The 25191-nt window shown below is 43.6% G+C and overlaps 1 protein-coding gene across 1 annotated transcript in view; it reads left to right on the forward strand.

Annotated features, from left to right (window-relative positions):
- The window catches only part of LOC137321506 (fibulin-7), a 29719-nt gene that overhangs the window by 2292 nt on the left and 2236 nt on the right, over nt 1-25191 (forward strand). The window contains exons 2-7 of the mRNA XM_067983899.1: nt 8960-9119; nt 14107-14280; nt 17530-17655; nt 20417-20560; nt 22664-22801; nt 23610-23748. Coding sequence (XP_067840000.1) covers nt 8960-9119; nt 14107-14280; nt 17530-17655; nt 20417-20560; nt 22664-22801; nt 23610-23748 — 881 coding nt within the window. The remainder of the gene's footprint in view (nt 1-8959; nt 9120-14106; nt 14281-17529; nt 17656-20416; nt 20561-22663; nt 22802-23609; nt 23749-25191) is intronic.

Consider the following 25191-nt stretch of genomic DNA (forward strand, 5'->3'; position numbering starts at 1 on the left):
ACTGAAACCTCCTCATGCCCCACATCCTCACTGACACCCTACATTCTTCCTATTTTGGTCTACTGTGTGTTACCCCTCCACCCCATCACTAGTGACAGAACCATCACCAGCTTGACTCCATCCTTTGGAACTTCATCCCTAAACCTCGCTCTCTTGCCTACTCCCCTCTCCTTTAAAAGCCTCCCCTGCTTAGCTACCTCACGTAATTTCATTCCTACTACTGCTCGGGTCTGATCCCCAGTGAAACAACTTGGAACATTTTTTTCTTGGAATCTGGGTGTCACTGGCAAGGCCAGCATTTATTGCCCATCCCTAGATGCCCTTGAGAAGGTGGTGGTGAGCCGTCTTCTTGAACCGCTGCAGTCCGTGTGGTGACGGTTCTCCCACTGTGCTGTTAGGTAGGGAGTTCCAGGATTTTTACCCAGTGACGATGCAGGAACGGCGATATATTTCCAAGTCGGGATGGTGTGTGACTTGGAGGGGAATGTGCAGGTGGAATTGTTCCCATGTGCCTGCTGCCCTTGTCCTTCTAGGTGGTAGAGGTTTTGGGTTTGGGAGGTGCTGTCAAAGAAGCCTTGGCGAGTTGTTACAGTGCATCTTGTAGATGGTACACACTGCAACCACAGTGCGCCGGTGGTGCAAGGAGTGAATGTTTAAGACAGTGGATGGGGCCACCTCGGTTTGCACTTTTGCTGGAAGTATTCTTTCCTCATTTTCCACAGGCCGGCTGTAATTACTTTTTCTCTATTCCTTTATTAGGTTCTTCCTCACTCAGATCTCCTGACCCCTTGTCTATTCTGCCTGTTCTCTTTCTCTCTTCTCCTTTTACTTTCCTTCTCTCTGCTTTTCACGCCGCCCCCCCCCCCCACCCAATTTCTCACCTCCTCTGTTGAAGATATTAGCTCATGAGGGAATATCTTTTTAATTATTCCTCCTATTCCTCACCCAAGCACAAATCTAGGCAGGCTATTTTACCGTGGGGGACATCACACACAAGCTCGATCATGTCCTTACCCGACATACACACAGGCGCACTTCCCAGCCGGGACAAGTGGAAAGCACTGAAGTAGGGGAAAGCTGGCTGTATTCTCTCTCCTCAGTCTGATGGTATTGGGGCCAACTACAATGCTGCAAGTACCAACCTGACTGAAATCAGCTAACTCAGCACAGACCAGGTATTGGACCTGGGAGCTTCCTAGTCCATATGATTAAAAACCACATGCGATGAGGGCTCCCATTTTTCCAACTTCTGACCAGGTTCAGAATGTCCATGCCTTGTGTGGTAACCTTTCCATTCTCCTTTGTCCCCTTCTAGTGCTCCCTCTGTTGGTCCTCATGTTACCTTTTCCTCATGATCCCACCAGCTTTACGTTTCCCTCCACCTGTTGGTCGCACCCAATCTCCTTTGTATCATTGCATTACTGCCCATTCTTACAGGGATACTATTCCGACATGTGTCTCCTTTCTAATGCACCTGATTCAACCCCTGACATTACAAGTGTTTTCAGCAAGCTCTCATCATCACTTCAGCTGATGACTACAGGATTCAAGAGAAACCCAATTCACCACTGCCTTACTGTTCCTGTGTACCTCACCCTCACATAAATATTAATGATTTGTTTGCCTGAATTACATCTTCGGAATTGCCAATTTTTCATTTGGAAGTCCTCCACCATATTCCTCCACCACTTAAAAGATAGAACATTGAGGGCGTGTGATACGTTAGAATGGATTTCAATCCAGCCCAGGCAAAGGGTCGAAACTCTTCTCTCTAAGAGCTAATGAAATAAGTTTCAGAGTGTATCAACCTCTCAGCCCACAGTACTGAACTTGTCATCAAACCTGGTCCAATTGTCATTAATTCAGGAATCCTGAAAGCTGGAAAGACCATGAAGATAAACAATCTGGGATACTGATGCTTTTAATGGGTGCGGTACTGAGACTGGATTTTAATTGCATTGTCAGAACAATTTACATTTTATTAATAATGGTAAATGGAGTTGAGTTCGTCTTGCAGTTGGCTGAAATCTAAACTTGGTTTACCAGTATAAATTGCCTGAATTACATATTCTAAATTGGCAATAATCAGCACCAGCCCCAAGTTCCATAGCAGTCATGTGCCAATGTAAACTGTTGGCAAACTTGCTACTGAATCTTTTTCAGTATCTGATGGCATATTCCTGCCCTGTAAACACATAAGAACGTAAGAACATAAGAAATAGGAGTAGGAGTAGGCCACATGGCCCCTCGAGCCTGGTCCGCCATTCAATCAGATCATGGCTGATCTTAGACCTCAACTCCACTTTCCCGCCTGATCCCCATATCCCTTGATTCCCCTAGAGTCCAAAAATCTATCGATCTCAGCCTTGAATACACTCAATGACTCAGCATCCACAGCCCTCTAGGGTAGAAAATTCCAAAGATTCACAACCCTCTGCATGAAGAAATTCCTCCTCATCTCAGTCTTGAATGGTTAACCCCTTATTCTGCGACTATGCCCTCTAGTTCTAGACTCTCTAGCCAGGGGAAACAACCTCAGCATCTATCCTGTCAAGCCCCCTCATAATCTTACATGTTTCAATGAGATCACCTTTCATTCTTCTAAACTCCAGAGAGACTAGGCCCATTCTACTCAACCTCTCTTCATAGGACAACCCTCTTATCCCAGCAATTAATCAAGTGAACCTTCGTTATACCGCCTCCAAGACAAGTATATCCTTCCTTAGATAAGGAGACCAAAACTGTATGCAGTACTCCAGGTGCGGTCTCACAAAAGCCCCGTAGAACTGTAGTAAGACTTCCTTACTCTTGTACTCTAACCCCCTTGCAATAAAAGCCAACATGCCATTTGCTTTCCTAATTGCCTGCTCTACCTGCATACTAACTTTTTGTGTTTCTTGTATGAGGACACCCAAGTCTCTCTGAACACCAACATTTAATAGTTTTTCACCATTTAAAAAATATTCTGTTTTTCTATTCTTCCTACCAAAGTGAATAACCTCACATTTCCCCACATTACACTCCATCTGCCACCTACTTGCCCACTCACTTAATCTGTCTATATCCCTTTGCAGTTTCTTTGCGTCCTCCTCACAGCTTACTTTCCCACCTAGCTTTGTATCATCAGCAAACTTGGATACATTACGCTCAGTCCTTCGTCTAAGTTATTAATTTAGATTGTAAATAGCTGAGGCCCAAGCACCGATCCTTGCGGCATCCCACTAGTTACAGCCTGCCAGCCTGAGAATGACCCGTTTATCCCTACTCTCTGTTTTCTGTCCATTAACCAATCCTCTATCCATGCTAATATGTTACCCCCAACCCCATGAGCCCTTACCTTGTGTAACAACCTTTTATGTGGCACCTTATCGAATGCCTTTTGAAAATCCAAATATACTACATCCACTGGTTCCCCTTTATCTACCCTGCTAGTTACATCCTCAAAAAACTCTAATAAATTTGTCAAATGTGATTTCCCTTTCATAAAACCATATTGACGCTGCCTAATCATGTTATGATTTTCTAAGTGCCATGTTACGACTTCCTTAATAATGGATCCCAGCATTTTCCCGATGACCAATGGCAGGCTAACTGGCCTGTAGAGTTCCCTATTTTCTCTTTCCCTCCCTTCTTGAATAGCGGGGTTACATTTGCTACCTTCCAGTCCACTGGGACCGTTCCAGAATCTAGAGAATTTTGGAAGATCATAACCAATGCATCCGCTATCTCTGTAGCCACCTCTTTTAGAACCCTCGATGTAGGCCATCAGATCCAGGGGATTTGTCGGCTTTTAGTCCCATTGGTTTGTTCAGTACATTTTCCTCTAGTGATATTAATTGTTTTAAGTTCCTCAGTCTCATTTACCCCTTGGTTCCCCACTATTGTTGGTATGCTTTTTGTGTCTTCTACTGTGAAGACAGATTCAAAACATTTGTTTAACGTCTCTGCTATTTCCTGATTTCCCCATTATAATTTCTCCTGTCTCAGCCTCTAGGGGACCAGCGTTTACTTTTGCTACTCTCTTCCTTTTTACATACTTGTAGAAGCTCTTACAATCCGTTTTTATGTTTCTTCTTAGTTTACTTTCATATTCTATTTTCTCCCTTTTTATCAATTTTTTGGTTGTCCTTTGCACACAGCAAGATCCCACAAACAGCAATGAGTTAATGGCAAGATAATCTGTTTTAGAGGTGTTGGTGGAGGGATAAATATTCACTCAACCCACTGTCCTGTCAACCGCACCCTCCCCGCCATATATTCTTACTGCTGATATGGAATCGCATTAAAAACAGCCTGTGCGAATACATGAGACAGAGGCAATGGTAAATTTTTCCCCTCAGGTGATGTTTTTCTCCCCCACAAAAAAAACTCACGGAAAACACAGAGGTTAATGCAGTGTTAATTTAGTCCTTCAAACAAGAGTTGGAAAAATGTCCGGTCGGGACTGGGACGAGCAGTTGAGCAAATTCTCCATGAGCAATGTATAGATCTTCTGCTGTTGGAGCTGGGGTTGAGGAGGTGGGGAGTATTGTTGCCTGAGGGGGCAGTAGGCCAGGATTGAAGAGTTGATATTTGAGGATAGATAAATATTCTGGAGTTTCACTTGATCACTTTTATGAATCTGGGAGTAATTGTGTAGAATTAATTTTACAGAAGGTTAGGTAGATGAGGTGCTGTCCATGATTGGTCAGATTGTAAATGGGCTGTAGAAGGATTGGACGTGATTGTTGAAATGGCCTTTCCTCATTTCAGCAGAATTTTCTCTCTCTTTTCAGTAAAAAGTTCTATTTTATTACGTGCTTGGAGACCTCAAGTTGAATCTCCCTCCTTGTTAAGCTGCTCTGGTAACCTCACTAACATAGAAAATGCTGGGGGAGAGATGCAACTTTAAACTACCCGGTGAGCTGCCCACAGCTTTATGGCCCTGGTACACCACAGTGCAGTCTATAGATGCATCTTTGGGGTCCTGCGACTCTCCAGCTAGTCTGAAGTTCAGGCTTCTGATGTTTCCTACAGAGGAGCACATGATAGTCCCAGTCAATGGCTTCACTGACTGGGAAGGACAGTCTTCATAGGGATAATAAAATGAGTGTCACTGTGGCTCAGTGGGTAGCGTCCTTATCCCTGAGTCGGAAGGTTGTGGATTCAAGTCTCAATCCAGAGATTTGAGCACAGAATCGAGGCTGACACTCCCAAGGCAGTAATGAGGGAGTGCTGCACCGTCTTTCAGATAAGACATTAAACCGAGACCCTGTCTGCCCTCTCAGGTGGATGTAAAAGATCCCATGGCACTATTTTGAGAAAGAGCAGGGAAGTTCTTCCCGGTGTCCTGGCCAATATTTATCCCTCAACGAACACCACTAAAACAGATTATCTGGCCATTAACTCATTGCTGTTTGTGGGACCTTGCTGTGCACAAATTGGCTGCTGCGTTTTCTACATTACAACAGTGACTACACTTCGAAAGTACTTCATTGGCTGTAAAGTGCTTTGGGATGCCTTGAGGTCATGAAAGACGCTATATAAATGCAAGTTTTTCTTTTTCTTTTTATAATAAAATTAGTGTCTTTACCAAAATAGACAAAATTCTGGTGAATATTTGATTTTTCTATTTTTAAAATAAATGGTACTTGTTTTAATGTGTATACGACTTGTATTTATGTAATGGTTTTAACATAGAAAAGCATCCCAAGGTGCTGCACAGAGGTATAATCGGACAAAAATGGATGCCGCCAGCGATATTAGGACGGGGTGACCAAAAGCTTGGTCAAAGAGGTGGGTTTTAAGGAGGAGAGGGACGTGCAGAGGCACAAGAGTTTAGGGAGGGAATTCCAGAGCATGGGCCCCAGACCACTGAATGCATGGCTTCCAATGGTGAGGCAAAGGGGAGGGGGATGCACAAGATGCGAGAGTCAGAGAAATGGAGAGTTCGGGATGAGGTTTTTGGGCTGGAGGAGGATACATAGATAGGGAGGAGAAAGCCATAAACAGATTAAAACAAAAGGATGAGAAGTATTAAATTGGAGGTGTTGGGGGATTGGGAGCCAATGTAGGTACGCAAGAGCAGGACTGATGGATGAGCGGGGCTTGGTAAGGGATAGGATAGGGACAGCTGAAGTTTACAAAGAGTGGAGGATGGGAGGCCAGCCAGGAGAGTTTTGGAGCAATCAAGGCTTGAGGTGAAAAAGACATGGAATAGGGTTTCAGTGACAGATGAGCTGAGTTAGGGGAGGAGGCAGGTATATGATGGAAGTGGAGATGAAGGTTGACGGTCTTTAAATGGAGAGGATATGGGGTCAGAAGCTCAGCATAGGAATCCAACGTTGCAAACAGTCTGGTTCAACCTGAGACAGTGGCCTGGGAGGGGAATGGAATTAGTGATAAAGGTATAGAATTTCCAGTTGGAGGCCTAAGACTATGGCTTCGGTCCCAATGTTTAACTGGAGGAAATTGAGGCTCACCTAAGATTGGGTACAACAGAGAGGCAGTGGAGGGGTTGAGAGAGTTAGTGAAGAGGTAGAGCTGGATGTCATCAGCAAACATGTGGAAGCTGATCGCATGTCTTTGGATGATGTCGCCAAGGGGCAGCGTGTAGGTGAGGAAGAGGAGGAGGCTAAGGAAAGATCCTAGGGGAACACTAGAGGTAATCATGTAGAGACGGGAAGAGAAGCTATTTCTGGAGATGCTCTGGCAACGATTAGATAAGTAACAGTAATATTGAGTGAGGGTGGTCCCACTGAGCTGGACAAAGGAGGAAAAGCATTGAAGGAGGGCGGTGTGGCCAACCGTGTCAAAGGCTGCAGAGAGATAGAGCAGGATGAGGAGGGATAGTACACCATGGTCACAGTAACAGAGGATGTCAGTTATGATCTTGATTAGGGCAGGGGCAGAAGCCTGATTGAATAGATTTTTTAAAATGGAGTTGCTGGAAAGATGGGAGGCGACAACATGTTCAAGGACATTGCAGATGGGGGGAGTCGATTGCGAAGACAGAGGGGTTGAGGATAGGTTTTTCGAGGATGAGTGCGATGATAGTGGTTTTGAATGGGAGGGGAACAGTACCTGAAGCAAGGGAACCATTTGCAATGCCAACTAGCAGGGGGGCAAGAAGGGTAGTATATATTAGGAGCTGCCCCAGTAGTATAAGCAGACCAGCTCTACTCAGACTGCCCATGCTAGTTTGATTGCTTTGCTTGGGTCCCAACCCAAACAATGCAATAGAGAGACTGAATTTGCACCATGCTATGCTTATTGGTGCATGCTTAGTAAAAAAAAAAATTCTGAGCTTCCAGCATCATCACTCTTGATAATAATGTGTCAGCTGTGGCTCAGTCGGTAGCACTCTCACCTCTGAGTCAGAAGGTTGTGGGTTCAAGTCCCACTCTAGGGACTTGAGCACATAATCTAGGCTGACACTCCAATGCAGTTCTGAGGGGGTGCTGCACTTTCGGAGGTGCTGTCTGTCAAACTTTCCAGTGGCTGGAGTCATACCTAGCACAAAGGAAGATGGTAGTGGTTGTTGGAGGCCAAACATCTCAGCCCCAGGACATTGCTGCAGGAGTTCCTCAGGGCAGTGTCCTGGGCCCAACCATCTTCAGCTGCTTCATCAATGACCTTCCCTCCATCATAAGGTCAGAAATGCAGAAATGGGGATGTTCGCTGATGATTGCACAGTGTTCAGTTCCATTCGCAACCCCTCAAATAATGAAGCAGTCTGAGCCCGCATGCAGCAAGACCTGGACAACATCCAGGCTTGGTCTCATAAGTGGCAAGTAACATTCGTGCCAGACAAGTGCCAGGCAATGACCATGTCCAACAAGAGAAAGTCTAAGCACTTCCCCTTGACATTCAATGGCATTACCATTGCCAAACCCCTCACCATCAACATCCTGGGGGTCACCATTGACCAAAAACTTAACTGGACCAGCCACATAAATACTGTGGCTTCAAGAGCAGGTCAGAGGCTGGGTATTCTGCGGCGAGTGACTCACCTCCTGACTCCCCAAAGCCTTTCCACCATCTACAAGGCACAAGTCATGATGAGTGTGATGGAATACTCTCCACTTGCCTGGATGAGTGCAGCTCCAACAACACTCAAGAAGCTCAACATCATCCTGGACAAAGCAGCCCGCTTGATTGGCACCCCATCCACCACCCTAAACATTCAATCCCTTTACCACCGGCGCACAGTGGCTGCAGTGTGTACCATCTACAGGATGCACTGCAACAACTCGCCAAGGCTTCTTCAACAGCATTTCCAAAACCCGCGACCTCTACCACCTAGAAGGACAAGAGCAGCAGGCACATGGGAACAACGCCACCTGCACGTTCCCCTCCAAGTCACACACCATCCCGACTTGGAAATATATCACCGTTCCTTCATCGTCGCTGGATCAAAATCCTGGAACTCCCTTCCTAACAGCACTGGGAGAATCTTCACCACACGGACTGCAGCGGATCAAGAAGGCAGCTCACCACCACCTTCTCAAGGGGAATTAGGGATGGGCAATAAATGCTGGCCTCGCCCGTGACGCCCACATACCATGAACAAATAAAAAAAAAGATGAGATGTTAAACTGAGGCTTTGTCTGCCCTTTCAGGTCGATGTAAAAGATCCCATGACGCTATTCGAAGTAGAGCAGGGGAGTTGTCTTGGCCAATATTTATCCCTCACTCAACACCATTTAAAAAACAGATTATCTGGTCACTATCTCATTGCTGTTTGTGGGACCTTGTTGTGTGCAAATTGGCTGCTATGTTTCCTACTTTACAACAGTGACTACACTTCAAAAAAGTACTTTATTGGCTGTAAAGCACTTTGGAGCTTCCTGAGGTCGTGAAAGGTGCTATAGAAATGCAAGTCTGTCTTTCTTTTAATCTGTTACATTTGTCCACACATGCACCTGAACAGTTAATGTCAGAACTAACTCCCAATTAAGCTGCTATTTTCATTGTGTAGGGTTGCTTGAACAGACAGAAAGTCCTAACTGCCATCCGACAAATGCAGCAATTCCTAAAAGGACAGGAAAACCGTTTTACTGATGGAATCCGCAACATGAAAGCCAAGCTCTCTGCCTTACAGATCTCTGTGACCAAACCGACTGCAGATCAGCCCTCAGGTACGTTACCATCAGTGTCATGTCAGCAGAGACCGGTTTTGTCCAAACACTTGACTATAAAGTTGTAATGTCCCATCTACCGATAATGTTGATTTAAGAATGGAACTCTTGTGCTAATCTGGGCAGACCTCCTTAGGAGCAGCCTAAAGGGGGCTCCACCATAAAGCAAGGCTATTGGGAGCTGCCCCGTTTAATTCTGTGGGGCCCTTGAATCGAAGGTTTCGAACAACCAGGCAGCCTGATTGAGTGGTACTTCGACGGGGCCCACTCTTTACCACCTCTTGAATGCCACAGTTGGACTCTGACTCCCAATTGCCTTCCAAAGGTGTGGTTGACTCCAGGGGCTTCTACCACTGGCTGGACTGACAGAATCCTGGCAGAGGGTGAGTGTGATAGTTCCAAGCTTGCACATAAAGGAACTTATAGATTCAAACCACTGTAACCACTACCACTCTGGAGGATATGCTGACATATCTCTCTTGACTTCACTGGATGCTGCGAAAGATTTTCAGCCCTAACGTACTTAAGAAGTTGGAGGGAAAGGACAAAGGAATTCGCAGTGTAGAGAAGAGAGCAAGACAAAGACATTACATAGAATTTACAGCACAGAAACAGGCCATTCGGCCCAACAGGTCTATGCTGGCATTTAAACTCCACACGAGCCTCCTCCCATCCCTCTTCATCTAACACTATTAACATAACCTTCTATTCCTTTCTCCCTCATGTGTTTACCTAGCTTCTCCTTCAATGCATCAATGTTATTCACCTCAACTACTCCTTGGGGTAGCGAGTTCCACATTCTAATCACTCTTTGAGTAAAGAAGTTTCTCCTGAATTCCCTGTTGGATTTATTAGTGACTATCTTATTATTATGGCCCTTAGTTTTGGTCTCCCCCCACAAGTGGAAACATCTTCTTTACGTCTGCCCTATCAAACACTTTCATAATCTTAAAGACCTCTATCAGGTCATCCCTCAGCCTTCTCTTTTCTAGAAATAAAGCCCCAGCCTGTTCAACCTTTCCTGTTAGGTATAACCTCTCAGTTCTGGTATTATCCTTATAAATCTTTGTGCACCTTCTTCAGTGCCTCTATATCCTTTTTAGAATATGGAGACCACAGTTTTTCACAGTACTCCAAGTGTGATCTAACCAAGGTTCTATACAAGTTTAACATAACTTCTCTGCTTTTCAATTCTATCCCTCTAGAAATGAACCCCAGTGCTTGGTTTGCTTTTTTTTAAATGGCGATATTAACCTGTGTCGCTACTTTTAGTGATTTGTATATCTGTACCCCGAGATCCCCCCGCTCCTCTACCCCATTTAGGCTCTTATTTTCCAAGATAACCTCATAGTTATCTATATTGAAATTAATTTGCCAATTACACATCCATTCTGCAAATTTATTAATGTCTTCCTGTATTTTATCACAGTCTTCCTCAGTATTAACTATACCCCCCAACACTCTGTGCTACTCGATCCAATACTGCCAGCGTCACCCTTCATTAGGCAGGCTCGTGTGTAGGATTCTGAGTTCTCGGAGGGAGATGCTTCTCAGCAAATAGTCGGGGCCCCTAAAATTCTGTGTCACCTCAAGGTCCATTTCTACATTAAACCGAACCGAATACTGTGGCATGGGAATGTAGTTCCTGCAGCAAATCTGCTCAGGGTTTGGGAACTGGTGGCTGTTTAGAAAAAAATGTTTAAAAGCAATTTACCCCATGCTTCACCTCTATCCCAAATGTGCTGTTCAGGCGGTTGCAGTAATAGCTGTGATTTAACACGTGGCAGTCTCACCTAAATGTTCACTTAGCAAAGAGAGATAGTTAGGTGTTCATAGAATCATAGAACGGTACAGCACAGAAGGAGGTTTTTCGACCCATTATACCTGTGCCAGCTCTTTCGTCCCACTCCCCTGCCCTTTCCCCATAGCCCTGCAAATTTTTCCCCATCAAGTATTTATCCAATTCCCTTTTGAAAGTTTTAATTCAATCTGCTTCCACCTCCTTTCAGGCAGTGCATTCCATATCATAACAACTTGCTGCATAAAACAATTTATCCTCATTTCACCTCTGGTTCTTTTGCCAATTACCTTACATCTGTGTCCTCTGGTTACCGACCCGCCTGCCAGTGGAAACAGTTTCTCCTTATTTACTCTATCAAAGCCCTTCATAATTTTGAATACCTCTATCAAATCTCCCCTTCACTTCTCTGCTCTAAGGAGAACCAGAGCTTCTCTAGTCTTTCCACATAACTGAAGTCCGACATCCCTGGTACAATTCTAGTAAAGCTTCTCTGCACCCTCTCTAAGGCCTTGATATCCTTCCTAAAGTGTGGTGCCCAGAATTTGACACAATACTCCAGCTGGGGCCTAACCAGTGTTTTGTAAAGGTTTAGCATAACTTCCTTGCATTTGTATTCTATGCTTCTATTTATAAAACCAAGGTTGCCTTTTTAACAACCTTCTCAACTTGTACTGCCCTTCAAAGAATTGTGTATGTATATCCCCAGGTCTCTCTGTTCCTGTACCCTCTTTAAAATTGTACTTTTTAGTTTATATTGCCTCTCCTCATTCTTCCTATCAAAATGCATCACTTCACACTTCTCTGCATTAAATTTCATCTGCCATGTGTCTGCCCATTTCACCAGTCTGTCTGTGTCCTCCTGAAGTCAATTACTATCCTCCACATTGTTTACTACATTTCCGAGTTTCATGTCATCTGCAAACTTTGAAATTATGCCCTGTCTACCCAGGTCCAGGTCATTAATATATATCAAAAAGAGCAGTGGTCCTGATACCGACCCCTGGGGCACACCACTGTATACTTACCTTCAATCTGAAAAATCACGGCTGATCACTACTCTCTGCTTCCTGTCCCTTAGCCAATTTTGCATCCATGCTGCCACTGTCCCTTTAATCCCATGGTCTTCAATTTTGCTAACAAGTCCATTATGTGGTACTTTATCAAAAGCCTTTTGAAAGTCCACGTACACTACATCAACCCTCTCCGTTACATCATCAAAGAAGTCAATCAAGTTACGTGGCAACTAGATCTTCAGCAGTAGTAACCAATACCTGGTATACCAAAATCAGTCCTACCAAGGCTATGGTAATGTACTGGTTATGTTACTGGACTAGTAATCCAGAGGCCTAGGCTATTAATCCAGCAAACGTGATTTCAGATTCCACCGTGGGAGTTTGAGAATTTGAATTCAGTTTAAAAAAAATCTGGAAATAAAAAGCTGGTATCAGTAATAGTTACCATGAAGCTGTTGGATTGTTGCAAAAACCCATTACCAGTCCTTGGTGTTCTAAACCTGAACGGGACGCCAAACCTCTAATCTTCATTGATTTATAGTTTGTAAATCCTCATGCATTTTACTGGATTCAGAGCTCTGCGAAACCAATTGGTTAAGGAGCTGCCAATAGTGGTGTTACAGAATCCCTGTACATTTCACATTTCAACCCTGTCCAGTGTACAAGGTGTGAAATGAATGGTGCTTAACAATATGCACATAATGGGAATTAGAGGTTTGGGGTTGGAGTTTCCTATACTTTCCCATGCCTAATGGGCCGGGGATAGCAGCAGAAAACGGGCAAAATCAGTGGTAAGGCCTGTTGCCGTGTTCCTGCACTGAGCTAAATTTACGACCCCTTGCCTCTGCCAGGATCCCCGCTGGCTGCCCCTTCCCTACCTGCTGCGTGTAAATAAGAGCAGAGCCCTGGTCCTCGAGTTCCCAGTGGATTATCCTGCTGCCGTCCCTGTGACCTCCGCTCCCCGGGACTGCATGGTGAAAGGTGTTGGTAGGCTCGGGGTAGCTGTGGAAAAGGCCCTGATTTCTCTAAAGGTGGGGGGGGAGAGGGCCTAGGAGAGGCCTCCTCTTCTTCCAATTCGTTCGGCCCCAGCACTTACCTTTGTCGCTCTCAATCTCTGCTGAGCCCAACAAGACTGGTAGGTTTCTTCATCCTTGGGGTTCTTCTGCTCCTTAAGATCCTTTGGCACATCTTCTGGTGCTGCAGCACTCCCGCATCTTCAGTTTCCCTGCCTTCAGGAGAGGAGGTGAGAAGGGGGTGGGAGGGGAGTGGGGAACAAAGAAACAAGGATACAGAAATGAATAGTCACAAGGTTTCAATGTATTTGCATCTTTACCATATTGTTTATGATTATGGATTATGATACCTACAAAAGTCTAATTTACTTTGAACGCTCAAAACATTGTGAATCAAAAAGAGGCCATTAATTTAAGTAGGTATTCCCGATGTGACAGACATAGTTTTGTTGAGACATTAAGATAATAAGGGATAGAGGAGCAAAGGGATCTTGGGGTACAGATACACAAATCATTAAAAGTAGCGCCACAGGTTAATAAGACCATAAAAAAGACAAATCAAGCAATGGGGTTCATCACTAGAGGGATCGAATTGAAAAGCAAAGAAATTATGTTAAACTTGTATAGAACCTTGGTTAGACCACACTTGGAGTATTGTACACAGTTCTGGTCTCCATATTATAGAAAGGATATAGAGGCATTGGAGAGTTTGCAAAAAGAAAAGTCACAAAGATGATACTAGAACTGAGAGGATATCCTTACCATGAAAAGGTTTAATAGGCTGGGGCTTTTCTCTAGAAAAGAGAAGGCTGAGGGGTGACCTGATGGAGGTCTTAAGATAATGAAAGGATTTGATAGAGTAAACGTAGAGAAAATGTTTCCACTCATGGTGGAGTCCAGAACTAGAGGTCATGACAAAGAGTGGTAAGAATGTGGAACTCATAGTAGTTGAGGCAAATAGCATAGATGCATTTAAGGGGAAGCTAGATAAGTACATGAGGGAGAAAGTAATAGAGGGTATCCTGCTTGGGTTCGATGAAGTAGGGAGGGAGGAGGCTCGTGTGGAGTATAAACACCTGCATAGAACAGTCAGGCCAAATAGTCTGTTTTTGTGCTGTAGTTTCGATGTAACTCGTCTCTCTCTCTCTGTTTGGTTTTAGTGACGTTATGCCCTTCACTTGAGGCTCCCAAGAATGGCAAGAAGTTTGGCTCCAGGTATAGAACAGATCACGAAGTGCACTTCATCTGTCAGCCAGGCTATCAGCTCATTGGCTCCAGCACTAGAGTCTGTCAGTCCAGTGGACGCTGGACAGGGGAGAACGCTAACTGTACAGGTACTCCTGTTTAAAGTTTCACAGTATTGTTTGGACCCAAGACCCCTAATCACTCACTTTACTAGATAAAATAGCATATGGAGGAGTCAAAGCATCCCAAGTGAAACACCAGCACCAGCTATTGGATGGAACCAACCACTATGATAACTAGATGGTTCCGTTAGTGTTTTGCCCTTTTTCTAAAAGATTAGAAGCGAAAGTGAAAACAGCTGTTTCTCAAGAATATCGGGGATTGTTTACCAATTTTAGAAGGGAGTAGGGGCGTTAATCTCCCCAATTCTGTTTTATTTTAAAAGCATTGAATAGAAATGCTAATCATTTAAGTGCCAGCTGTGGCTCAGTGGTAGCACTCTTGTCTCTGGATCAGAAGGTTGTCCACTCCAGAGACTTGAGCACAAAATCTAGGCTGACACTCCAGTGCAGTATTGAGGGAGTGCTGCACTATCAGATGTTCCATCTTTGGATGAGACATTAAACCGAGGCTCCGTCTGCCCTCTCAGGCGGACATAAAAGATTCCATGGCACTATTCGAAGAAGAGCTGGGGAGTTCTCCCCAGTGTCCCGGCCAATATTTATCCCTCAACCAACATCACTATAAACAGATTATCTAGTCATTATTACATTGCTGTTTGTGGGACCTTGCTGTGCACAAATTGGCTACCCCATTTCACTATACTACAACCGTGACTACAGTTCAATAGTACTTCATTGGCTGTGAGGCACTTTGGGGTGTCCTGAGGACCTATGTAAATGCAAGTTCTTTTGTTCTTTCTTTACTGCGAACATAAAGGGAGAGGTTAGAAAAAATGTTTGCGTGCAGATAATTATTGGTATATGGAAAAAATTACAACGAGTGGTTATTGAAGACAATTCAATCACAATGTTGAAAAGGAAGTTAGATAAACATTTGAGGGTATGAGGAGGAAAATTAGTTTAGTGTAGATAGCTCCAGTGTAGAGCTAACAGTTACAGAAGCTGAAGCAGCCTCCTCCTGTATTTACATTTCTACATGATCAAGTTATTTTTTGGAGGACTAAAATATTTCGAGAAGTATTGGTGAAATGTTATAGTGAAATAAATCAGTCATCAAATGGTTCAAATAAGTGTGTGCTTTTTTTATTCTGGGCAGTTGGAAAGGAAATAATTAACAATACAGCCCAGAAATGACTGACTGTGATATCAGAGTACAAACACTTAGCACGTTCGTACAAAAGTACTCTGTCTGCTTTTTTACCATAGGCATTGACTTAAAATGAACGGGGTAACGCCTCCATTGAGATAGCAGACAAAGTAATATCATATGCACGCATTAAACATTTGCACATTAATATTGCATGCAGTAATTTAAAGGCTTACGCAGTAGACTGAATTAGAATCGGGAATTTCTTCCTATTGATAATTTTACTCAGCGTGATCACAAAAGTGGATCTTCTGTTTTGTACTCGCATCAACTTTTTCGCTAAAATTGTTGATGGGGAGGAATGTCAACCCCTAGATTTCTGAAGCAATGAATAATGAAGTCTTTATGGTGTTTCTCATGACACAAAACCATCCTTGATCAAAGTCAGCTAAATGTTCTCGATTTTAAACTTAAATAAAAAACATTGCATTCCCCATGTGGGAACACCTGCATATCTTTCCCCAGCCTAATGATATTTGGTCATACATTCCATCCTGAGCTTCCTATCTTTCCCATCAGGTAGCCTCTGCCAGTGTGAAGCTACCTGTACTCACTTGCCCCAGTAAACCAGCCATACTGCAGCTGCCAGGCCTGATGGATTTCGGAGGTCAAGGACGCATTGGGTTAATAGTCTCAGACATTTCATTAAATAATTTCATGGTCTAACGGTCCAGAGATATTCCAGGCATGCTATTGATAGCCACCGCACCTAGATTTGGCAGAGGCTGAGTAGCTCTCTGTGATGCTGCAGTGACTGGCTGCTGTAAGAGGCTCTGTGAGCCAGGCCTCATGGAGCACAAGTCTTTTGTCTGCTTGAACTGAGGAAAATGTGAAGCCGACGCTATTGTCATCAAAGTCCCTTGAGAAATGTTAGGGGCTGCGTTACAAGATCACACGTGGATTCGGATGAAGGAGACCATTCCGCCCATTCAGTCTAACTCTCCCAAAAAAATTAGGAACAGGAGTAGGCTATTCAGCCCCTCAAGCCTGTTCTGTCATTCAATTAGATATATATCAATGACCTGGCCTTGGGTATAGGGGGCATAATTTCAAAGTTTAAATTATGAGAACAGGTTGCATAGATTAGGCTTCTATTCCCTTGGATATAAAAGATTAAGGGGTGATCTAATTGAGGTGTTTGAAATGATTAAAGGATTTGATAGGGTAGATAGAGAGAAATTATTTCCTCTGGTCAGAGAATCCAGAACAAGGGGGCAAAACCTTAAAATTAGAGCTAGGCTGTTCAGGGGTGATGTCAGAAAGCACTTCTTCACACAAAGGGTAGTGGAAATCTGGAACTCTCTTCCCCCAAAAATCTGTTGAGGCTGGGGGTCAATTGAAAATTTCAAAACTGAGATTGATAGATTTTTGTTAGGCAAGGGTATTAAGGGATTTGGAATCAAGGCAGGTAAATGGAGTTAAGACACAGATCAGCCGTAGAATCATAGGATCACATAGTACAGAAGGAGGCCATTCGGCCCATCATGTATGTGCCGGCTCTTTGAAAGAGCTATCCAATTAGTCCCACTCACCTGCTCTTTCTCCATAGCCCTGCACATTTCTCCTTATCAAGCATATATCCAATTCCCTTTTGAAAGTTATTATTGAATCTGCTTCCACCGCCCTTTCAGGCATTGCATTCCAGAACATAAAAACTCGCTGCGTAATTTTTTTTTCCCCTTGTGCCTCTGGTTCTTTTGCCAATTACCTTATACAGTGCCTTTAGCAAAGTAAAAAGTCCCAAGGCCCTTCACAGAAGCATCATCAGACCAAGGCACATAAGGAGATATTAGGACAGGCGACCAAAAGTTTGGTCAAAGTGATAGGTTTTAAGGAGCGTCTTAAAGGAGGAGAGAGAGGTAGCCATGATAACGTGGGGCAGCACCATACAGTTGCATTTTGTCTAGATGGAATCTAAATCCTGGGGACCCGCCGTTTTCTTTCGAACTGCATTTTATATTCGGTTCAGAAATGTCACAGGAACCTCCAAGGGGGGGGGGGGTTTAAAAGACCTGGAGAAATGGTGTTTGCCTCACCCATTTCCTAAACCTGTTTCATTTCTTTTACAGAAATCAATGAATGCGCCAGCGATCCCTGCCAGAATGGAGGGACCTGTGTGGATGCAGTGAACCAGTACACGTGCTCTTGCCCAAACAGCTGGACGGGGAGCAACTGCCGGTATCCAGTGCAGACAGGTTTGTAACATCTGGGAAGGGAAAGAACCCGCTGGATTTGAGAAAGTGAGCGCGGCATCCTGTTCCAGTGAAAGTTATGAAGCAAATTTCTCAGACTTCCCCCAGAGTATCAACGTGGGAATGTGCCCGAAGGAAATTTACAAAGGAGTACTTTTAAATATTTAATCTGATAACCTTAAAAAAAAAAATTGGAAAAACGTTTTCCCCTCGGAATTATGAAGCAATTTTGCACATGCTGTGGTTTTATTTTTTTTTTAAACCGTGTGGAATCCGATCCAGAAGTTCCTCTTTGAAGTGCAGTTCTTATTATGTGGGCCGCACGCACATTCCACTGGCGGAATGTGGTGATGTTTTGTGAATAACATTTGAACTTGTTTTTTAAGACACAGGGACAAATATCAGAGAGCAGGATGAGAAGGCTGAGTCACAGCCTCTCAGCAGTACGCCAGTCAGAGATTATAATTGAGCATGTTTGCTGTTCCTTTGGGTAGTTATGTCCAGGTGAGAATTGGACTCCAACTCTGGCGGTGGTGCTTTGGGTGCCAATAAACCCTTGGATGATTAGGACGCTGGACTGATTGGATTATGATCTTAATACGTTGATAGATAATTCTTTGGCAGCTGCTTCCTTGCACTATGGTCTGACTGCTCTGAGGTTTAACTTTTTTTTGTGTTTGCAAATTATTTTTACTTGTTTACTTAATTTGTGACCATTAGGGTGAATGCGCACTGTGCGATATCAGAACAAAATGTTTGCGCCTTCATATGAGATTGCTGTCTCTGCTATTTTTACAAAGACATTAGCTGATTAGTACAACGAGCAACGGGATTTCATAATACCTCACACCGTGCGATTCCAACCCACCTTTCTAGGTGAGCGCTCCTGGATAGTAGAACCAGGTTCTATTTTTACTCAAATAATATATTTTTTTAAAGAAACAATTTGACAATTCAGATATAGAACTGATCGCCTTAAATATCACTGTTTTTCTCCTAAGGCCTAGTCTCAGATGTTACAATGATGCCTGACCGTCCACACAAATTGACAGAATCTAAATCATCAGAAGCATAAACACAAAACTCAATTTTCCATAATTACAACAATACAGCTCGACCTGGATTGAACTTACCAGTGCGTGAGAGAATCCATTTGCTTTACAAACTTAACTTCTGGAGCCTGCATAACCTTAAGAAAGAAGGAGAAGGACTTGCATTTATATAGCACCTTTGACAACCACAGGATGTCCCAAAGCTCTTTACAGCCAATGAAGTACTTTTGAAGTGTAGTCACTGTTGTAATGTAGGAAAATGGCAGCCAATTTGCGCACAGCAAGCTCCCACAGACAGCAATAAGGTAATAACCAAATAATCTGTTTTAGCAATATTGGTGGAGGGATAAATATTGGCCAAGACACTGGGGAGAACTCTCCTGCTCTTCTTCAAATAGTGCCGTGGGATCTTTTACATCTGAGATGGTAGACAGGGTCTTGGTTTCATTTCTCATCCAAAAGACAGCATCACCGACAATGGAGCACTCCCCCAGTACTGCACTGATGTGTCAGCCTAGATTATGGGCTCAAGTCTCTACAATCTTCTAACTCCGAGGCGAGAGTGCTACCACTAAGCCACGGCTGGCACCTTTTGGAAGCATTTATATCCCGTGTGTGCTCAGTCAAGAGCTTGCAGAAGCGTGTTAATAAACATTTTAGAACTGAGCACTTTTTAAAATTAACATAACCCTCCCTGGAATAGAAACAATACTAAGCTTCAAAGAGAGTGACTAAAGTCTTTCCTCCCTGGAGCAGAATCCAACCCTCTGATCTGGTAAGATCCACAGGGCAGAGTCAAACCTGACTCTCAAACCACGAACGATCTCATCAGCCTATTGTTCTACCTAAATCTGGAGGCGTACAACCCTCCGAGAACTCTGGCTTCTTTTGCATCCTGCACTCCCTTCGCCCCACCATTGTTGGCCATGCCTTAGCCATCTAGGCCCTAAAGTCTGGAATTGGTTCCCTAAACCTCTCTACCTCTCCTCCATTAAGACGCTCCTTAAAACCTACCTCTTTGACCAAGCTTTTTGGTCGCCTGTCCTAATATTTCTTTCTTTGGCTCGGTGTCAATTTTTTGACTGATTACGCTCCTCTGAAGCGCGCCTTGGGACATTTTACTCCGTTAAAGGTGCTGTATAAATATAAGTTGTTGTTGTTGTTGCAATCCCTAAACATAAAAGAATTTCTTTTTAAATTCATTTTTAATTATTGCCCTTCCCTACCCCTTACGTCTCCCTGGAGGATGATTCCCTGTGCTCACTATTTATTAAAAACACTGCCAAAAATAGTGGGAAGAATTCCTATGTTTTCCATTTCTAGAATCATCATAAATGTGTTCTACAAAGTGCTGGGTCACTGCCCTGTAACACCTCATTGCAGCATGATTCAGACCGAGTGTAAATCAGATGGGGAAAGTATAAATCCATGTTCTCCATTGAGCGACCCCATCCAAACAAAACAAATATCAAACCAGGATCTAGTATAAATAGAAGTGTGGTGTAGGAGATCATTAAATTTTGCTAAAACCTTTGTGCTCACACCAATGTTTTTTGCTAAAATTTATCAACAAAGGGAATTTCACTCCCAAAGTGTCTAATTTGCAGTTACAGGCTTCTTGTAATCATTGTGCTATTAAAAACAGAGACCAGTACAAATTTCTCTTTCTGGTATGTCATTTCCCCCCCTCCCTCCACCCCACCCCTGCAAAGCTCCCGTTGCTGTAGAATGGAGTGCGTTAAGTGACCAGTCCTTTAGTCGGAAACCCCGCTGTGCAAAGGTTGAAAGGACCCAACACTGCAGTTGTGATGCCGGCTTCCATATGAGCGGGATCAGTGAGAACAGTGTGTGCCAAGGTATGTGAAAGTGTTCATAATACAAACAAGAGGTGATATGTGGAACAGACGAATTGTTAGAACATTACCAAAGATCCATATAAGTGTTGTAAGTTAATGACTGCGTTAGAATCATCTCCACCACTATCTTTTCCCCTTTCCCAGCAAAACCCTAATTCCTGCCCTTGCCATCTCCAAGCTCAGCTTCTCCAATGGTCTCTTAGCCAACCACTCTACTTCCATCGTTCATAAATTACAACTTATTCAGAAAACCATGGCTTGCATCTTCATTCACGCAAAGTTCCACACTCACATCACCCTGTCCTTCCCAAGCTCTACTCTCCCTATCCCAGTGAATTGACTTCAAGATCCTTGTCTTGTCTTTCAAATCAATCAGTGGTCTTGCTCCACACCACCTCCGCAATCTCCTCCAGGCAAGTGTCACCACATGGATCCTTGTGCTCTGACACTGGGTCACTCCTTGTTCCCCGCTCCATCTGTTCCACGTTGGCGCCTCTCTTTCAGTCATTGGGCCCTGCCCTCTAACGCCCTCCCTGAATTGTTCCACCTTGTCACCTCCCTCTCTGTTTTCTGAAAGCCTTTCTCTTTTTGACAACAACTCTGCCCCCTTAATTTTTCCAGCATTTCCTTCTTCCCTCCTATTTGGTTTCCACTGTTTTATTCTCAACTCTGCTCTGAGATTTCTCTCCGTACATCAGCAGGAGTGCTGTAGAAAGTAGTTGTTAACTTTTATTTTGGCAGCGTTAGCATACTGTCAGAAGGAAAGAAGATGGTACTCCACATCTCAGAAGTCTACAACACCCACATCATTCAAAGCAGGCACTAGAATAGAAAGACCCCTTCTAAGGGGGGTTAGTGAGTTTGATGTGGCAACACAGGATGATCACGGCTGGGGAATAGAAAGAGGTGGTGGGTGAAGACGTGTTAGCTACTGTGGTGGAGAGGCACAGAATGGCCACAGATTCTGCTGAGTTGATTCGTGATTACAACTTCAAGGGCCACTGCTGAAACAAAGGATTCCTCACAAATACTGCATCGATGAACAAGTCGCTTGCCTCACTGCACAAGGTGATGCAATCTAATCTGGGTAGAGCTGCAGGATCAATCATGCTGTTGGACAGTATCATGCAATATAAGAGCACGTTGCTTGTCAGACTGACTACTATTCCTAGTCCCTCCCTCTTTTCGACAGTGCTGAAATGTAACCAACTATCAGCCTGCACCAAAGCCATTCTGCATTTGTGTCAAGGGAAGACAAGTTCCTTCCCTGGAAAACAAGAGGGCAAATCAACCCAGACCACACTTGTACATTTCCTATTGACTGCTTCAAAGCAGAATTGACTGAAGCCTGGAAAGTAAGATTTCCTGCTCAACCTTTAGGAAGCTTGTCAAGGCCTTAGAGAGGTGCAGAGGAGATTTACTAGAATGTGGGACTTCAGTTACATGGATAGACTGGAGAAGCTGAGGTTGTTCTCCTTAGAGCAGAGAAGGTTAAGAGGAGATTTGATAGAGGTGTTGAAAATCATGAAGGTTTTGATAGAATAAATAAGGAAAAACTGTTTCCAGTGGCAGAAGGGTCTGTAACCAGAGAACACAGATTTAAGGTGATCGGCAAAAGAGCCAGAGGTGAGATGAGGAGCATTTTTTTATGCAGTGAGTTGTTATGATTTGGAATGCACTGCCTGAAAGGGTGGTGGAAGCAAATTCAATAATAACTTTCAAAAGGGAATTGGATAAATAATTGAAAGGGAAAAATTTGCAGGGCTATGGGGAAAGAGCAGGGGAGTGGGACTAATTGGATAGCTCTTTCAAAGAGCTGGCATAGACACGATGGGCTGAAAGGCCTCCTTCTATGCTGCATCACTCTATGACTCTATGATCTTATAACCTCTCAGGCTGGGAACAGCATGTGCTGTAGGATGGACCGTGCTCGAGGGAAGGAGATTGAGAAGTGTCTGCCCAAGTGTTTGCAAAGTGCAAGTTCTTACCAACCATCAATCCAGCAAGATTCATTAGTAAAGCATGACCTACAGGCCTGCTCTGGCTGTATTTGTTGTGGTGTGGACAGTTGTGCTATGGAAATGCTTTAATTCTTCCACACAGATGTAAACGAGTGTGAGGTTTACCAACTGGAAGGGGTTACCAGACTCTGCATGCACACCTGTGTCAATATCCCTGGGTCCTACCGCTGTACCTGTCCTGCTGCATACAAGCTTCTAAATGACGGCAGGAGCTGTGACGGTAAGTCCCCACTTAGGGAAGCCATGATTGAAGTTTTTTTTAAAATTCATTCTTGGGGTACAGACGTCGCTAGCAAGGCCGGCATTTATTGCCCACCCCTAGTTGCCCTAGAGAAGGTGGTGATGAGCCGCCGCCTAAGCCGCTGCAGTCCATATTGTGAAGGTTCTCCCACAGTGCTGTTAGCTAGGGGCTTTTGACACAGCGACGATGAAGGTACGGCGATATATGTCGGCCTGGAGTCCAACCAGTAAATATTGACCAGCTTAACAAAAGTCCACGTAAGCTTGGGCGACAGAACGCAAGGTTTAAGTTTTCAACTGTGGCTCTTCTTTAAATTGTTTTGAGGACTCCAAATAAAAGCAGCACTTTTCCACTTCAAGCCAGTGAACCTGCCAGTTTCCAGAGTTCAAATTAAGCCCACATGTATTCTGTGCAAAAAAGACATTTGTGACAATGCCAAATGAGGACTAGGCACTTCCCTAGAGAGAAAGAGGGTACTCTTCAGCATTTCCTACTGATTGACTCAGAGAAACATTGGCAAATGCCCAGGAAGAGGTTTCTAGCCAAGGACTTCCAATCTGGGCAAATAGTGCATGTCACATGAGGAGGAAGGAAGAATAACCTACAAGAGAAGAGCAAGGTGATAATCTTTGTGAAATTATGTGTTGCTTTGGTTCAGCAGGTTAATTAATTAGCATTATTGCTGCAATTTTCATTTGATTGCAATGCTTAAAAAGGTTCATAGGCTGTAATGTACGGTGGATGTTCAAGACATGGTCTAATTTTTTTTTTGGTGTGGTTTTCCCAGATATAGATGAGTGTGCAACATCACAGCACAACTGCACAAGAGGGGGGACTTGTATCAACACAAGAGGAGGATTTCAGTGTGTTAATCCCGAGTGTCCACAGCCTCATGGGAATGTCAGCTATGTTAAAACATCGCCATTGTAAGTAAATTTGTATATGAATATGTACATGTCAGCCTGGCCTCACTGGTGGCTCTTTTGCCTCTGAGCCAGAAGGTTGTGGATTCAAGCCCCACTCCGGTGACTTGGGCACATAATCTAGGCTGATACTTCAGTGCTGTGCTGTCAGAGCTGCTGTCTCTTGGATGAGACGTTAAACTTAGGCCCCATTTGTCCTCTCAGGTGGACATAAAAGATCCTGTAGCACTATTTGAAGAAGAGTAGGGGAGCTCTCCCAGTGTCCTGGCCAATATCTAGCCCTCAACCAACATCATCAAACAGATGGACTGGTGACTTATTTCATTGCTGTTTGTGGGACGTTGCTGTGCGCAAATTGACTGTCTCAATTCCCTGTTACAATAGTGACTATATTTCAAAAGTACTTCATTGGCTGTGAAGGGCTTTATGCCATCCAGAGGTCGTGAATGGTGCCTTATAAATGCATGTTCTTTCTGTGAATTTATAAATTCATGTGTCTATACATCTCCATTTTATGTTCCATGCACCACATAGTCTCATTCCATTCTATAGCTTAACAGCTGAATTGGCTGCACATCCCATACTCAGTAAATTTATTCAGCAGGTCAAAATTATAAATTAATGTACCACTGTGCTATGGGATCCAGAGTAAACTGTTGGTTGAAAGTTAGTTTTTCAAAACTCAATGAAGGCAATTAAAAGTTAACAAATTAAAATAGACAGGTTATCGAATTTGTTGAAAGAGTGAACACAAGTATCTTATCCGAACATGTTAATCAATTCATTAAAATATCACAGAGAAGAATTTTTACCCCTGTTTATGTTATATTAAAAGATCTTAGTAGTAAATAGATTTCACTTGGACTGAAGCTTTAATTCCTTCACTTATGTTCAAAAGCAATGACAATGTTTGTTCTAAACCCAAAGGGTCTACAGTATCCTCTGAAAAGGTATGTGATTCAATCCAACATAATGTTTGCCTTCACCATAGGTGTGGTAGTGTGGTGGTTATGGTACTGGATTAGCAACCCAGAGGTTTTGAGTCTAAATCTCACCATAGCAAGTAGTGAAAATGAATTCAATAAATCTAGCAATTTGTGGACTGACAGCAGAAAAAATGACCATGAAAGCTGCTGAATTATTGTAAAAACCCAACTGGTTCACCAATGTCCTTCAGGGAATGGAAGCTGCCAGCCCTATCCAGTGATTCTAGTCCATAATATGTGTTTGACTCTTAATGCCCTCGGAAGTGGCCCAGTAAGCTACTTGGTTGTTCGGGGCAACTAAGGATGGGCAGTAGATGCGTCCTTCTCAGAACTGCCCACACCATGCCGACCAAAACAAAATATCTAATTTCCCAGTTTTTCCACCTATTAGCTCACTTCATGATTTCCTCTAACATTATCCTTCTGGGTTTAGTGAGGTGGGTTTGGATTGTGGATTTCT

Source organism: Heptranchias perlo, chromosome 5, assembly GCF_035084215.1.
Source record: "Heptranchias perlo isolate sHepPer1 chromosome 5, sHepPer1.hap1, whole genome shotgun sequence".
NCBI lineage: Eukaryota > Metazoa > Chordata > Chondrichthyes > Hexanchiformes > Hexanchidae > Heptranchias > Heptranchias perlo.